Here is a 17597-nt window from a genome sequence, read left to right on the forward strand (position 1 = left end):
AGTGCAAATTGTATGAGGAACCAACTCAGTGCGCACATCTTGGTGAATGTAAGCTCCTGAATCACTGCTTCCATAGGAAATCAATGTCAGTTTGTTTTATAAGGGTGAATTAGTAGTAGTTCTTTTCTTTTGGACATTTTCTCCCTTCCCTATGTTTACACAGCTGTGGTTTGGTGTGTGTACATATATATATATATATATATATATATATATATATATATATATATATATATATCTACATTAAGAGCATGGACAGGAACCTGACCCCTGAAAAACATGGTTAACCTTATTTTTTCATGTTTGCTGAAGGAGTCAATTGGTGTAATGGCTAAGCACATCACCTCACAGACATGAGCTATGCTGTTCTTCTGGTCACTGTCTTTATGAAGTTTGTGATTTCTATCCATGTCTGTGCTGGGTTTCTCCCACCTCCCAAAATATGCCAGCTGTTTCCATCTTAAGGATGGAAGTTACTAGGTTAAAACCTTCCTGGCTGAACTTCAGAGGTATGATGACAGAGTACACCAAAAACTGAATGGAGTCATGGGCAGCAGCACAGACAGCAGGTGGTACCTACTGGGGGAAGAATTGTATGGACCAACTGTTTCAGCCATCAACTTTGGTACACTGTATCCTTTTGACAGGACACTGTAGCTCACAGAATGGGCATTGTGTTAGGAGTAATCACTCAAATGTATAAAAATGAACTATAGGTGAAGTGGTCAAAATTGGGTATGGGTATTTGTTGATGCTAAATAGATTGAGGACCTGGCATACTCTGACCTATGACAGGGACCTGTGCTAATGGTGTAGGATCTCTATCTGCCTTTATTGGCTAGCGTGTGCCCACCAAAAGCCCAACAGCTCTTTGTCGATAAGCTACTGGCCAGCTAGTGTCCATTTGTTAAACCTGTGTTACCTTGGATGCTGGATAGCTCTAAACATTAAAACAATCAGCATATTAAAATGTACTAAGGACTGCTACACTGAATAAAGGTTTCCTATATAGTGGACCACATGATGATAGCGTGGAGAATGGGTATATTGTGTATCCCAGAAAGAATATGGAAGGGCAGTTCAGCAACTGTTCTTCAACTATTTTCTATTATATCTTGAATTTTGATTTTAAAGGGTAATGTAAATATAAATAGTTGTGTTTATGAAAACATTTGCATATGACATAGAAACTTTTACTAGTTTAGGTTCATTCCTTGTTATATGTCATGATAATTTTCAAGCATTCACCTACTAAATGAAGTACACCATATTTACAAGACAAGGAAATTTGCTAGATATAAATTTTCGCTACTCTACTGCTCACTAAGTGTAAATTGTATGAGGAACCAACTCAGTGCTCACATCTTGGCGAATGTAAGCTCCTGAATCACTGCTTCTGTAGGAAATCAATGCCAGTTTGTTTTATAAGGGTGAATTAGTAGTAGTTCTTTTCTTTTGGACATTTTCTCCCTTCCCTATGTTTACACACCTGTGGTTTGGTGTGTGTGTGTGTGTGTGTGTGTATATATATATATATATATATATATATATATATATATATATATATATATATTCTTCAGATGTAGAGTCTACTACTTCAGAGTAGAAAGGACTAGACATGGTGAGAAAACAGTGCTGAGATAGAGCTTTCTGAAGAAAGTGAGGGATGTCATGTTACAGCAACAGAACATCAAAGACAGATGAAAAGAGTACTTTGTCATGTTCTTAAAGTGAAAAAAAAAAAACTACTGAAGCTGTACTGCACCATGCACAGAAAATGGCAATTAAATAGGAGGAAAAACTCAACCTAGAATAAATAAAAGCGGTAATAAGGAAAATTATGCCAGAGGAAAGCAGCTGTCTCAAAGTCACAACAGGCAATGATCATGAGTTAGGGGAGAAATAGCTCCTGGGGGTACTCACAGAGTATGGAGAGACAATTGTATTGATGTGGATGGAAAATAAGCATTTTAGTTCCAGTATACAAGAAAAAAATGGGACATTCTCAACTGTGCACAGTATGTGGGTGCTATTTAATGTCATACTGCATCAAAGTGCTAGAGAGGGTGACTGATAAATGAATATGCATAGTAAAAAATAAGATGGGAGATGAGCAGTTCAGATCCAGTTCAGAAGGGTAGCACAGCCTATCCAATGTTTGCAGTGAGTCAGAGAGTAGCAAAGAAGCTGAAAAGGAGGAAAGAGTCCAATTTGGCATACTCAGACTTGGAGGAAGCATATGACAAGGGCCAGAGAAAGCATTTTTTTTGCAGTCTTGCAATGGTTCAAAGTCCCAGAAACATTATTAAAATTATTGCAAGCTGTCTTCAAGGTCTCCCCCCCCCCCAAAAAAAAAAATAAAAAATAAAAAAAATTGAAAAATGAAACAAATATGAACAGTGTTCAGGCTCACAGTGGAGTTCCCATTGTGCATTTGGGTTCAGCTCTGAGCTCACTACTGTTTGTATGATGATGGCTTATATTAGCAAAAAAATCAGAGGGGTCAGATCAATAACGTTGCTGTATGCAGATGATATGGTACTGCAAGCAGACCCTGAAGAGGAACTTCAGCAAATGATATGAAACAGGAATACAAAACTGAAAGCATGTGGGATAATACTTAATAGTGAGAAGACAGTTACCATGACAGCAAGTGTGGGAAATCAAAAGAAGCTGAAATGACTAGACTTGTTCAGTTTGGATTCTGTGGGTTTGAGACAAATTGTATGTAAAAACTTGCGTTGTCTCACAGAAGATGCTAGTATTAGAGAGAAGGTGGGAGAACAACCCAAATTTATTTTTAAGAGAGGTGCGAATCTTAAATGAATTTTGGAGAAAAAACATATGGCCAATTCTAGACATCCTGGCATGTTTAAATGTGAGGCATGCTCTTATTGTGAATGCATGGAGATAGGTAGGACCTTTTCTTTAGAAAATATGAAGCTTAGTACTAATAAGAGATTTAATTGTAACTCTAAAATGGTTATTTATTTAGCTAAATGTCAAGGATGTGTGGGTTTTTACTCTGGTAAGATTGAGAAAAAATTTAAAGAACGTATTTACGAACATGTTTACAGTATTAATAGAGGTAAACTCGAAAATGCCTTAGCTAGACACACTTCTCTTAACCCAAGTAATTTTTTTAAATTTTGTGTTATTGACCAGGTTGAGTATGATGAAAGGGGTGGTCCCTTAAGTTTAAAGCTGGATGGGGTAGAACTTTTATGCATGTTCGTCTGAATGGTTATAACTTCCCTGGCCTTAATGACTTGTGTTCTAGTTTCTGTTAATTAAAGTTGAAAAGTTCAGATAGGTAATAATTATTTACTGCATTTTTAATAATTGCTAGTGAGTACTTTGAATGTACTATTGTTTTTATATTTGTAAGGGGAGGGGATTTCATGTTACAAAGTTAGTCATGTGAGTCTGATGGAGGGTTATTTAAACCTTGATGTTTTGTACTTTATTTTGTCTGAGGAAGTTCAAGTATTAATATTAAATGAAAGCATTTACATTAACTTTTGTTTTCTGGGTTTCTCATTGCATGTCATTTGTGGTTTTGCTATTTAAAATTGCAATTTACAGAAATAATTATTTTTTACTGCTGATATGGTGTATGAGATATGCATCTGGCTATGCCATTGCACTGGAACAATATAGTAATAGGAAGGCAGCAATCACTTAGTGTGTTACAGGGATGTATTGTGATATAATACTGGATACAGAGATCCAGATTAGCAGAGGACAAAAAAGAATGGGGCAACAGTGGTTTGAAGGGAACCTAGATTAAGAGGACAGTCAAACATCTTGGTACGATAGCTGCATTTAATGAGCGTATTGCCTGTTATGTCCATGTTCAAGCTTAGAATGAAAACATTACTTGGGAGACAGAAGAGAATTATGGTGATTTATTTTTGTCAAAATGTCACCTGCAGTATAGAACTGAAACATGCTTGCTAAGTGTTATGCGTGTGCTCCCTAAGGTGGCAAAAACATGTACAATATATCAGTACATTACACAGTTAACACTAGTTTTAACAAGAAGAGCTCCAGTTTTATTCTACAGGTGCCCTCCTAATTTCCAATCCTAGAACCACCCTTTTATGTTCCAGGACAGGAATATCATACATGGAGCAATTACTTTAAAACATCAGATGCTCTTTCATGCAGTATATAAAACCACAGTGAAAAACTTCTCTAAAGCAAATTTCACACTCCTCAAAACCAAGGTGGAATCCTTCAAAGCCCCCGGGCCTGTGGAAAATACGACCCAGACCGCAGAATCCTTTATAAACGCATTCTATGAACACCTTCAGGAATGCATGGATCATGCGATCCCAAATAAAACCAAGACCCAATCCTCCAAAGGCAGACGTCCTGTCTGGTGGACCCCAGCCATAAACAAACTATACAATAGAAGGAGGAAGCTACTAAATGATAGAGCAAAATCCCAAAAAGGGAAGGAATCACTGATCAGTATTAGCAAAAAACTACGGGCACTCATAAAATTGTCTAAGGCCAGCTTCGAGAGAAAAAATGCACAGGACACTAAGGATAATCACAAGGCTTTCTTTAGTTATGTTAGGAACCTGGGTGGTAATTCCCAGATATGCTCAGAATTAGTCCAAAATGACAAAAATACACTGAACCCACAGACATTGCCAACATCCTAGCTGACAGGTTCAGCGCAAACTTCTCCCCCCCACCAAAAGAGCAAATATCTATCCCAGCAGAGTGCTGCCCCTGACATCTCAGATGCTCAGGTAAGAGCCCCTCTCCAAAGCAAAAACACAGCATCAGTGGGACCAGGCGGTGTCCCGGCTGCGTCCTACATGAACTCCAAGAAGAGCTAAACCCAAACATAAAACTACTGTTCAATCTCAGCCTTACTACAGGATATGTGCCCAAAGAGTGGCGTACAGCAACAGTGGTCCCTCTCCATAAAGGTGGTGCCTCAACGGATCCTGGAAACTATCGCCTCATAAGCCTGACTAGCTTGGTCTGCAAAGCTATGGAAAGGATCATCATGGACCTCATAAATAAAGATATTGGGGACCTACAGACACTGGATCCTACCCAGTTCGGCTTTGTTAAGGGCAGATCCTGCCTCTTAAACCTGGTTGATTTCTTTGAAACAGTCACCAAGGCTATTGACGAGGGAAGGTGGTCCACACAGCCTACCTGGTCCTCTAAAAAGCCTTCGATACACATCCGCACTCGGGCATTATAGATAAGCTCACCAGCTTAAATATAAACCCCTATGTCACTAGATGGATTGCAAACTGGCTCAAGGACAGAACTCACATGGTTAGAATTGCTGGAGCCATGTCAGACTCCAAACCAGTTACAAGTGGTGTCCCACAAGGCTCAGTCCTGGGACCTCTCTTGTTCGGTATATATTTCTCGGAGGTACAGGCCAACATGGAAGGACTGTGGCTGACCAAGTTCGCAGATGACTGCAAACTGGGTGCCATAATCAACTCTCCAGCCGACACAAGCATCCTCCAAAAGGGCCTCATAGAAACAGACAACTTGTGCCAGAGCCATGGCCTCAAGCTAAATGCCAAAAGTGTATAGTCATCCCTTTGGCAAAAACAAAGTGCCCATAAATTACCACATAGGTGGTAATCCATTAAGTACAGAAGAAGTAATTAGGGACCTGGGGACCCAAGTTGATAGCAATCTCTCATTTGACAACCACGTGGCCAAAGTGGTTAGAAAAACATTTTATATAGCCCACCTAATCATAAAGGGATTCACATCTAGATCAATCGTGCCTCTTTACTCATCCCTCATCAGGCCCATAATTGAGTACAATGCCCCTTTTGGGATGTACCTTACCAGACACCTGCAGCAACTGGATAGACCCCAAAAGTACCTCACCAAGAGGATCAAAGGGCTCAAACAGATGCCATATGCTGCCCGGTTAAAGAAACTCCAGCTCTACTCAGTGGCATACCGCCTGTTCAGAGGCGATCTGTGCCTGACGTATAAAGCCATGTCCAACCCGGAATTAATGGACATGCTGCACCTCAGAAAATCCAAATCCCATCAAGCTACGCGCTCGAGAGACTTGAACCTCAACACTGAAATAAATAGGACATGCTGGAGGGACAGATTCATAACCCAGAGGCTTCCTTCACTGTGGAATAAAATCCCAGTCCAGGTTAGGCAGAGTCCCTCATTGACTCTCTTCAAGAGGAATCTTGATGAGTGGATGGGAGTTCGTAGGTTTACCCCGGGTATCACTTCTGTGTCACTGTTAGACAGAGGCACAGTATACTAACCTCCAAAAAGGGCATAGCAAAATAAATTTAAAATGGGTGGCGAAAGCCAAACACATTCTGGCTAGGCTTATAAATGCCCTAGGGCAGATAGCCTATTATGAACCTATGAACCTATGAACCTATATAACATAATGTATAGAGATTCACATAACCCACCTTTCTGAACTAAAAAAGTAAGCAACCTTATTTCATGACAATTTCTGCAATTCTAGATGAATGTCTAAAGTCATTATAATTTGTATTTTTCAATGTATATTTTGATTGTTTAAACATATGCTGCAAAGGCATATCTAAGGGTAAAGACTGAAAAAGAAAACTATGTTGCTAGTCTGCCTATTAAATAAAATAAAATGCAATAATATATTCACCCGTTTTGTTGGAAATTTCTCCTGTTGAGCAAGGAATGCAGTCAAAACAGCAAGATGGTTGTCCATCCTGAATAACTTTTCTGTAGCCAGGTGAGCAGCTTTCACTGCATACAGAATGAGGAAACTTAACAAAAAAAAAAAGCAAGTGAGAAATAATCATAGGCTATAATTCCAGACAGTGTCTAAATCATATGACTATCAATGATTAATTATCATATTATTATACAAGTATGTATATACATATCCTGACAACAGTGTTTGCTCAACTCAGTATATGCTTTCCCTGAAGTGTTTATCATGTACCACAGAAATAATTAAAAACAAATTGTCAGAACTGATGAGAAAGATGATTTTAAAATTAAACACTGGTAATACACTGTTAATGATCAAATAACCTTAGACATAAACCCCTAGTTAAAGCTTCAATATTTGTGCAGTAGTAAACCAAGAATACGAAGCACTGGTGTAATAAATAAAACAAACGTTATTCCAAGTACAAACAACTGGTTAAGTGCTTTTGTCCCCTCAGAACTTCTTCAGAACAAGTAAATGCTAAAAAACATGAAGTTTAAATACAGGCAGTTGATTGAACAAACAAGATTATTGATTGATGAGATGATTAGTAACAAATCCAGAACTGTTGTGGATAAGTTCAGTGCCTAAAACAACAGATGAAAAACACTCTTTATAAATGTGTAAACTGCTTGAAAATGCATGAGACTGTTTGAAAATACAAATTCATTTGTGTATCAGGGAAGTGCCTGTGCATACATGGTCAGACTGCTGAAGTGATTGCTGGACAAAACAATTTGTTGTCGTTTTAGTGCTTGTGCATAGTTAATACAACTACTGAAGAGGATTCTTCTTCTTCTTTCGGCTGCTCCTGTTAGGGGTCACCACAGCAGATCAACTGTTTCCATTTCTTCCTGTACTCTGCATCTTGCTCTGTCACACCAACCACCTGCATGTCGTCTCTCACCACATCCATAAACCTTATCTTAGGCCTTCCTCTTATCCTGTTACCTGGCAGCTTCATCCTTAGCATCTTTTTCCCAGTATACTCTGCATCCCTCCTCAGCACATGTCCAAACCAATGTAATCTTGCCTCTCTGGCTTTGTCTCCAAACTTTCCAACCTGGGCTGACCCTCTAATATACTTATTCCTAATCCTGTCCATACTCGTCACACCTAGTGCAAATCTTAACATCTTCAACTCTGCCACGTCAAGCTCTGACTCCTGCCTTTTTGTCAATGCCACCGTCTCCAACCCATATAACATAGCTGGTCTCACTACCCTCTTGTAGACCTTCACTTTCACTCTTACTGGTACTCGTCTGTCACAAATCACTCCTGACACTCTTCTCCACCCACTCCATCCTGCCTGTACTCTATTATTCACCTCTCTTCCACACTCACCATTACTCTGAACTGTTGATCCCAAGTATTTTAACTCATCCACCTTTGCCACCTCTACTCCCTGCATCCTCACCATTCCTCTATCCTCCCTCTCATTCACACACATATATTCTGTCTTAGTCCTGCTGACCTTCATTCCTGGATGCTGGGGGAAAATAATGCATTTGTGTGTCAGGGAAGTGCTTTTGAATACCTGGACAAATGCATTTTTGGATTGTAACTCCAATATCAAAGGTGAGGCATTGCATTTAAGAAAGGATGTGCATAATGCAGGGTTGTCGGACTATGAATTGCAAATCCAAATCATTAGCATACTACACTTTACAACACTTCTCATTTGCATCTCATTATCTTTTTGGGGCTTGCATGTTAGCATAAATGCCCACTATAAATAGTACCTTTGTTGTGCTCACTCATAAGTATCAATAATACCCCTATAATATGTGTGCAAGTGACTATGAATATCATCCTATGACTTTTCAATTTTTTGTTACATATCTGACAAAGAATATTTTAACTCATGTAATTATACTAAGTATGTTTATGCTGCGGTGGTGGTGCTGTGGTAGCGTTGTCGCCTCACAGTAAGACGTTGTCCTGTTCGATTCTCAACTAAAGCGTCTTCTGTGTGGAGACATGTGTGAATGGGCGTACCTTCGTTGAAGGTTGTGCATCAGGCCTGGCAAGCCGGTACGTAAAAATCTGCTACCAATCATTAGCGGACCGGAGTTCCGCTGTGGCGACCCCTAACCGGGAAAAGCCAAAAGATACAACAATTATATTAAGTATGTTTAGAATAAAATAAAGTTTGCTGAGGAGTACAGTAAATTGTCTATAAGAGATAGATGTGTATATTATGGATCACACATTAATTGGAATGAAAACATGATAACTTAGGAAGGAAAACAGAAAAATCAGTTTACTTTTTCATAAATTTTATGTGTTACTTTGGATATTTTATGTTACTTATTCATATTTTAATTAAATTTGATAGTTTCTTTGTAGTAATTTTTGTAAAACTTAAAATTTGAGTATTTTATTTTTCATCACATTAGCTGGGAGACTAACATTAATATTCAATCTGTGGAAAATCTTTGGTCCCAATTCCAAAAGACTTCCTTTCAGTATAGCTGTCACTTACAATGAGTGCAGGTATTTTGGAATCTCGTGCCCTTAGTAAGCCTGTTTATATATAGGCCTTACACTGAAGTAATTCACTTACACCGAGAGGAAGCCTTTCAGAATCATGGCAGGCTTACACTGAGAGCAACTCTTTTGGACTCTGGCCATTTATTTTTTCTTTTGTATTTAATGAGCAGGACTTAATGCTCCAAATGTGGTTTGCTATTTAATGTTTCTTCTTTTCAATAAAACTGGCAGACGTCCTTTTCATTTTGCAATAGTCAGGGTTTACTGGTATTTTTGACATATTTTTCTTTCTAACTTCAGGCTATTCCAATATTCCTTTATAACATATGGAATCAAACTGCTATGTTCTACTAATCTACTTTTGATGATGACATACATTGTCAATTATTTAGTGTAACTGCATGTATAACACTGTGTGATTTCATTATGGTTATAATTATAAAAGAGATTTATTTGTTCTTAATCCATATTATTGGTCACTTTTTCCACAAATTTTCTATAAAATTTTGAAAAGAGATGATAATGCTGGTGAAATCCCTTTATACAGATAAACAAAAAATAATTATGAAATTGAAATAATTCTTTGGACCTTTGTTAAAGCTTTTGAGTGATATATTTTAGCATTGCTTTAAAAGGAAAAGTCATATGGCCCAACATTAGATCTGTGTCAACATGGATTCATAAGGGATAGATCCAATATATCTTGTTTAACAGAACTTTTGAAAGCATCATTTTCATGACAGATAATGGTCTTGGGATTGCACAAGACTACAGTATATTGACCTTGCTAAGATATTTGACTCTGTTTTTATGTCAGGTCATTTTGTACTCACTCCATAGTAGAAGTAAGAATGTATACATAATAACATAAATTAGAGAATGACTATCAGGTAGAAAGCAGTAAGTCATTGGGTTGGATAACAAGTCCACTTTGATTTGCAGTGAGTAATGGTGTATCACATGACACATGGTTGGGCTGACATGTTCAATATTTTTCTCATTTTCTGATGATAGATAAGCAGTAGATATAAAAATATTCAGATGATGCCACTTGGGAGTGTGTAAACCTTGGCTCTAGATGATGGTTACTGTTAAAGTGACACCCCAACCCCATATGTAAAAATGGGAAAAAGGGGTAGTGGATGGATGGATGAATAAAATAGATACCATTATAATTTCAGAGGATGATGTTTTATCAGTAAACACCTATCTGGCTACTGTTACTACTTTGTTATGCAAACACGGTTTTATGATAAATGCCAAAAAATTTAATATATCTTGGTACGCTAAAAGTTTCAAAGCATATCTTTACTGATAGAGTCATAGTGATGTCAAAGGTGTTTAGGGACTTAGGAGTAAGTAAAAGCAATGTTACTAATTTTAGGAACCATATCTCCAATGTCAAAACTAGAAATTCTGCTCTACTTTTGAAACTCCTTTGAAATCCTTTGTCACTATGTGCAACTAAATGTGTTAATTAGTTTATAAACTTCTCATGTTCAAATAATTTTTGAGTATAGCAATATGCACTACACATATCAGAAAGGGGAACTCATGATACTAGAGGGTACTCAATTAAGATTTACAAAAAAATATCTTACAGTGTATGTTAATGATTTGCAGTGACAGATCAGAATTTTTTTATCTATATTTTATGTTTTGCAGGATATTCAGATATGCTATGTTTAACCTTCAAAGCGTCAGTGGCCCTGCATTAAGGTTTATGTTATGGCTTGAAATTCAGGATTCAGATAGATATATTGGAAACAACAATGTCAGTTTTATAAAACATCTTAGAGAAGAAGGGTTGTATCTGCCTCTCTTGGTTGATGTTGGAATATGCTACCCCATAAATATGGATCTTGTAATTTTATTATCATGTTTAAAAGAGAATTAGAGATGTGGGCTGGCCAGAAGGAAATTTGTAATATTTTGCTGGAGTCTATGTTTTAGAATGGCCTATAAGGCCTGAATACAGGAATACCCAAACTATGAAACAATGGAAATATATAGGATCTTAGTCAACACTGTGGTCCCAGTTTTGGCTTGATGTTCTAGTAAGTCTAAATGTTATACACCTTTATGTATCTCATTTGATTCTTCACCATACTGGACAAAATGTACTCTACCAACAGTCTAGCTACTTTCATTTATAAGTTATTTAACGTCTGTTTTTCAGAATTTCACATCCCTGCTTAAGCTCACTGGTTTCTTAGTATACTTTGTGTATTGTAAATATTCCAGATATTATCAATTATTCTACTATAAAATGTAAACATTTTAGTCTATAAAATTATTACACATTCCAGAAATTTTTTCTTAATTTATGTTCTTATTCTTCAAATTATGCACTGAAAAGGCCTACCATTAGGTTATGCATATATTATGAATACACTTTATTCCTTGTAAGTACAGTGTATTTCATCTCTCATAAAACATGAAAAAAGTATTTGTGTTTATTATAAGTTGTGGTTCAATCTCATCATATTTCTAATTTGTATAATATTTATATTCAACCTACAATAAAATATATGTTTCTGCTTTCTGCCAGATGGGATAGCTAGTCATCATCTCCAGTGTGAATGGAAGGCATTATGGAGAAGAGCTTATGAGAATATTCCCTTTGCTAAACTCCTTTACACCAGCTTATATTACTCTACAAAGGTTATTATAGCCTAACAAGACTTGCCCTTTCTTTCTACCTGTTGGTATATATTTTTAATATTATACAAATATTGAAACTGCCTTCATTTATTATTTTTGGCATTGTAAAAACAGTTTACTCATCTAGAATTATTATTAATGAATTTAACTCTATCTTGTCTATTTATGTGCCTGTTGTTTTCAACATGCTTCTGGGGATATGGACAGATTTTTAGACTCAGAAGCCTGTTCCATAACTTGGATCTGGTCAGGTCAATGAAATACTATCAGTCTGCAGTGTGGACTGATTTTTCTGATATAACTGTTAATGATTTTCTGAATGTATTCCAAAAATAACTACACAGGTTAAGGTAAGTCTCAAATTTAAAAGCAATTACTTTTAAAATGTCAAATATCATCTTACTGAAATGCAACAGTCTAGGACATCTACACCAAAATTCAATCTCAAGGCTCACAATATCAGTTTGAAGGATTTGTCCCATTGAATGACTCATGGTAGTGTGCAGTCCTGGGTCCTCATGCCCTAGGGAATTTTGATATTTGAAGTTTCTCATCTTGGAATCCAGTGTTGCTTACTAATGGTGCAATTGTTTTGGGATATTGCTTCTCTTTGAGATGGTGCATGATAATTCTATAGTAAATTATTTATAAAATATAGCTGGACTGGAAAAGAGCACAGATTGTCATTTTGGAAATATGTTCTTGATTTTAAAATAGTAGGGCTATTTGTTATATTGTACTTTGGAAATGTTCAATTATAAATTTGTAAAAAAATGTAAATAAATAAAAAAATAAAGTCTCATAAGCAAGGTAGATTATGGTACATAAGTCACTATATTATCTGAGAGATTTTCAAAGCATCATTACCAAGGAGAAAAAAAATCATGTTTTCAGTACATGTGCTCAACTGAACACATAGGGTTAAGAGTCCAAAAGAGTTTCTCTCAGTGTAGGTCTTCCATAATTCTGAGACTTGCTCTCAGTGTAAATTGCTTACCTCAGTGTTAGGCCTAAATGTAAACAGGCTTGCAATGGGGGTCAGATTCCAAAACACCTGTTCACAGCCTGCTCTCACTGTAAGTGGTCACTTACACTGAGACCAAGTATTTTGGAACTGAACTTATTGTTTCAAGCAAGAGTTGTATCAACCAATAAATACATCTTTTCCCCCACAATAATGAAGATATGTTTATAGGTTCATAGGTGTGTTCATAGGTGTGTACTAGGCTAATGGCCCTGGAACCTTTACAAGCCTAGCCTATAGGATTACCCTGGCATCATGCCACCCGACCTTCGTTCCCAGTGTCTGTCGAGTAGAGCCACTGGAATGATCCCAGGGGTGAATTTTCTATTTACCATCCACTCATCAAGATTTCTCTTGAAGAGGGCCAGTGAGGTGCTCTGTTTGACATGTATGGGAAGTCCATTCCATAGCATGGGCAGTCTCTGGGTTATGAACCTGTCCCTTCAGCTTGTTCTGTTGATTGTGGTAATGCAGTTGAGGTCTCTGGAGCATGTGGTGAGGAGGGATTTCTTTAGATGTAGCATTTCTAACAGAGCTGGGTCAGACATGGCTTTGTAAGTCAAGCATAGATCACCTCTAAGTAGGTGATATGAGACAGAGAATAGTTGGAGTTTTCTGAGTCTGTCCATATAGGACAAGTGTTTAAGGCCTAAGATCCTCTTTATGAGGTTCTTTTGTGGCCTCTCCAGTTGTTGCAGGTGTCTAGTGAGGTACATGCCAAATGGGGTATTGTACTCGATGATTGGCCTAATAAGGGAAGAGTAGAGGGAAACAATGACCTCTTTCTTCCTGGATGCAAAACCCTTAGTAATGAGACGTACCACATAGAAGGACTTTCTGACCACAGTGGCAATGTGGTAGTCAAAAGAGAGGTTACTGTCAGCCTGTGTTCCCAGATCTCTTATAACGCCTTCTATGTTCAGTGGACTACCATCGCTGTGGTAATTCATGGGAACTGGGTTTTTCCCAAAAGGGATGATGACACATTTTTTGGCATTGAGCTTAAGGCCATGGTTCTGACACCAGTCGTTGGTCACAGTGAGGCCTTTCTGTAGGATGTCAACATCACTTGGGGATATAATAATAGCTCCCAACTTGCAATTATCTGAGATGTTTGTCAGCCAGAGTCCCTTCATGTTGGCCTGGACTTCAGAGAAGTAGATAACAGATCATAGAGGACCTAGGACCGAAGACTGTGAGACTCCACTTGTGACTGGTCGGCAGTCTGACTTGGAGTCAGCTACTTTCACACTGTGGGTTCTATCTGTGAGCCAGTTTGCAACCCACCTAGTGATATAGGGGTTGATGCCTAGCTTGGTGAGTGTTTCTATGATTTCTGAGTGGGGAATAGTATCAAAGGCTTTGGCCAGATCAAGGTAGGCTGTATGAACCACCTTGCCTTCATCCGCAGCTCTGGTGACTGACTCAGAAAAGTCGACCAGGTTGAGCAGGCATGATCTACCCCTCACAAAACCAAACTGTGTGGGATCCAGAGTTTGGAGATTCCCTATATCCTTGTTTATTAGGTCCATGATGATGTGTTCCATAGCTTTGCATATCAGACTCATCAGGCTAATAGGGCGATAGTTCCCAGGGTCTGTAATCACTCCTCCTTTGTGGAGAGGGATAACTGTAGCAGTGTGCCATTCGGTATTGACAAAGCCTAAGGTGAAGCTGTGATTAAACAGGGCACACAGGTGCCAGTTTACTCTGTAGTTCATGTAGAACACAACCAGGGATATTGTCAGGTCCCATAGAAGCTGTATTCTTGGCCTTGGACAGTGCTGTTTCAACCTGTGCAGCAGTAATACTGGGTGCCTGGCAATCTACCAGTATTGTGATTGGTCCTTTGGTGGGAGAGAGAGGGGTAAAGTTGGCACTGAATCTGTTGGGCATTATATTGGCAATATCTGTTGGCTTGGTATAGGAGGTACCATTGTGCAGTAGCTCAGAGCAAATCTGGGTATTGCAGTGGAGATTCTTTACATAACTATAGAAGGCCTTGTGGTTGTCTTTACTATCTGCTGCAATTCTGTTTTCATAGCTAGCTTTATAGGATTTGATGAGGGATCTCAACTTTTTGTTGAGGCTGATAAGGGAGTTTTTCCAGTCTTGGGACTTCACCTTATTTCGTATCAGTTTCCTCCTTCTGTTGCAGAGTTTGTTTATGGCAGGGTCCACCAGATTGGCTTCCTTTTTTTTGCAGGAGAGCATCTTGGTTCTATTGGGTATGGCGATATCCATGCATTTGTGTACGTGTTCATACAGTGCATTGTTGTATGATGCAGTGGACATGCAACTATTCTCCATTTGCATGGGTGCCGTGAAGTTAAACACCTCTGTTTTTAGAAGTCCAAAGTTAGCTATGGAGAAGTTTTTCATGGTGGTTACCTTTGTGAGGGTGGGGTGGGAGGGATGTGGATTTTCAAGGTGATTAGTTTGTGGTCGGATTTAACCAGGGAGGAGTTGACTATTGGTGTAGAGCAATGGTTGTCCATGTTAGTAATGACCAGATCAAGGATGTTTCTACCTTTAGTGGGGGTAAGAACGAGCTAGTCCAGGGCATTGGAATTAATGAATTCCAGGAAATGCTGGGCAAGTGTATTGGTACAGGAGTAGTTTTCCCAGTTACTGGAGGGGTAGTTGAAGTTGCCCAGTATGTTAGTGTTAGGTAGGACCCTAATATTCTCCAGGGTGCTTAGGAACATGGAGTGTGAGTCTTGGAACATGGTTGGGGATCTATAGCCGGTTATGACCTGAATCGCTGTTTTGCCCAGTGTTAGCTGCACCTGCCGTTATGTTGGGCTACCACTCTGGAGGTGTGCACATCCTTTATGAATATGGAAACACCACCCAATTTGGAGCTTCAGTCCAAGTTTTGGGGCCGAAAGGTGTGGAATAAGTTATAGCCTGGTAGTGTAGGGGTGCTTTTTGCTGCCTTGAATCAGGTCTCTGTTACGGCACAAATGTTGATGTTCTCCATTTTAAGGAGTGCTTTGAGCAAGTGCATTTTGCATTTGTTTGTAGCTGTTACGGTGGTAATTTGGTCTTTGAAACACCACCTAAAAATGGCACTATAGGGGTATCAGGAGCCTTGGTCAGTATCTGGAAGCCCATGGGTGACAGATGCAGACCATCTCTAGCAAAGCATTGACGTCTATCAATCATGTCATCTCAGGCAGACAGATACTGGATCCCCATAGTATGACACCAGAAACTTAGCCAATTGTTGAAATCAATCATTTTCTGCTTGCAGTGTGTTATCATTCTGGGTGATGGTAGGAGACTGCTCAAGGTTAGGCTCATACAAATCTGGGCTACATAATCCGAGAGCTCCTCTATGTCTCTTTTCATGTAGTCCATGGATGTGCATCTCAAGTCATTCACACCCACATGTACAATGACAGAGTCATATTGGTACCTGTTGTTGAGGGAACTGAGTGCGTGCATTATGTGGCAGATCCTGACAACTGACAGGCAGCTGACTGTTCCTTTCTCCTTATTCATCCTAGTGAGTGGGACATCAGTATGCCTTACTGTCGAGTCACCTATGACTAGTGTGTTGGTCATGCTGTTTTGCCTTAGGGGCTTTGGTTTAGTGGCACACTGTTTAGAAGAGTTATGTGTCTTGTGATTAGTGTTATGTTGTGGTGGTCGAGTGCATTTCTGCCTTGTAGATCTCTGCTGTATGGGTAGAATTTTTTTGAGAGCCTCAGCAAAGGTGGGTGTGTGGTTTGTGTTTTTATGTGAAGGTAGTGCTATTGTGTGTTCTGGAGGGCTATGTGTTCTATGTGGTGTGGTGCAAGTGTTGACCATCTCCTCTTGACCAGCTATTCCGGTCTTGGCTGGAGGGTGCGTGGCTTCTAGTTTGGATATATAAGTGCATCTCTTGCAAGTATGAGTGTTGGGAGGTAAGAGGAGAGTGCTGTCAGTGTACATGAGGCAGTTGCTACAATGCCTCAGGATGCCCAAGTTCAGCATGTTATTAGGAGAAAGCACAGGGAACTGACATTTAGACATGCTTGGAGGGGTGGGTATTAATAATAAGTATTGGAGCTGTTTCCTTGTAGAATATTTAGTGCTGGTAGCACTTTTGTGTGCTACAATAACTGCTACTAGAAATCTGGTAAAGTGCTAGACTAATAAGCTAGTAAAAGTGCAGGAGAGGAGAGAACTAGCAGATCTAAGGGAAAAATTGAACAGCAGACTTTTTGGTACCACTCAGAACCTTACAAACAGTCCTGGATACAGCAAATCTGTAGGCTAGATAAGCTACCTAGTGCTTATCTTTCCCACTGATAAGTTAGAAGGCTTCCCTCTGACACAGAAAGGCTTGGGAGCTCAGAAGCTTACAAACAGTCTTGGATACAGCAAATCTGTATCTTGACATGACTAGTTACAGAAAAGGCGGGAAACAAGTGCAAATGTGGGCTTTTAAACCAGAAAGTTGAAAGAGATGGAAAAAACTGACCAAACAGCCAATACATTTCAGTTTCTGGGCCAGAAACCACTCCTCTTATAGTAGATAGGCTACCTAGTGCTTACCACTCCTACTGGTAAGCTAGAAGGCTTCCCTCCAACACAGAAAGGTCTGGGGAGGCTTATAAGCTTAAATACAGTCCTGGATATAGCAAATCTGTATCTGGACTAGACTATTTACAGGAAATGTGAGAAACAAGGGTAAACATGGGC

The 17597-nt window shown here is 38.9% G+C and overlaps 1 protein-coding gene across 1 annotated transcript in view; it reads right to left on the reverse strand.

Moving 5' to 3' along the window:
- LOC122815049 (extracellular calcium-sensing receptor-like) overlaps positions 1-17597 on the reverse strand; it is a 156854-nt gene that overhangs the window by 2896 nt on the left and 136361 nt on the right. Inside the window, exon 5 of the mRNA XM_044087296.1 lies at positions 6653-6776. Within this exon, the coding sequence (XP_043943231.1) occupies positions 6653-6776 (124 nt within the window). The remainder of the gene's footprint in view (positions 1-6652; positions 6777-17597) is intronic.

This window comes from Protopterus annectens, chromosome 11.part0 (assembly GCF_019279795.1).
Source record: "Protopterus annectens isolate FY-2018-M chromosome 11.part0, PAN1.0, whole genome shotgun sequence".
Lineage (NCBI taxonomy): Eukaryota > Metazoa > Chordata > Ceratodontiformes > Protopteridae > Protopterus > Protopterus annectens.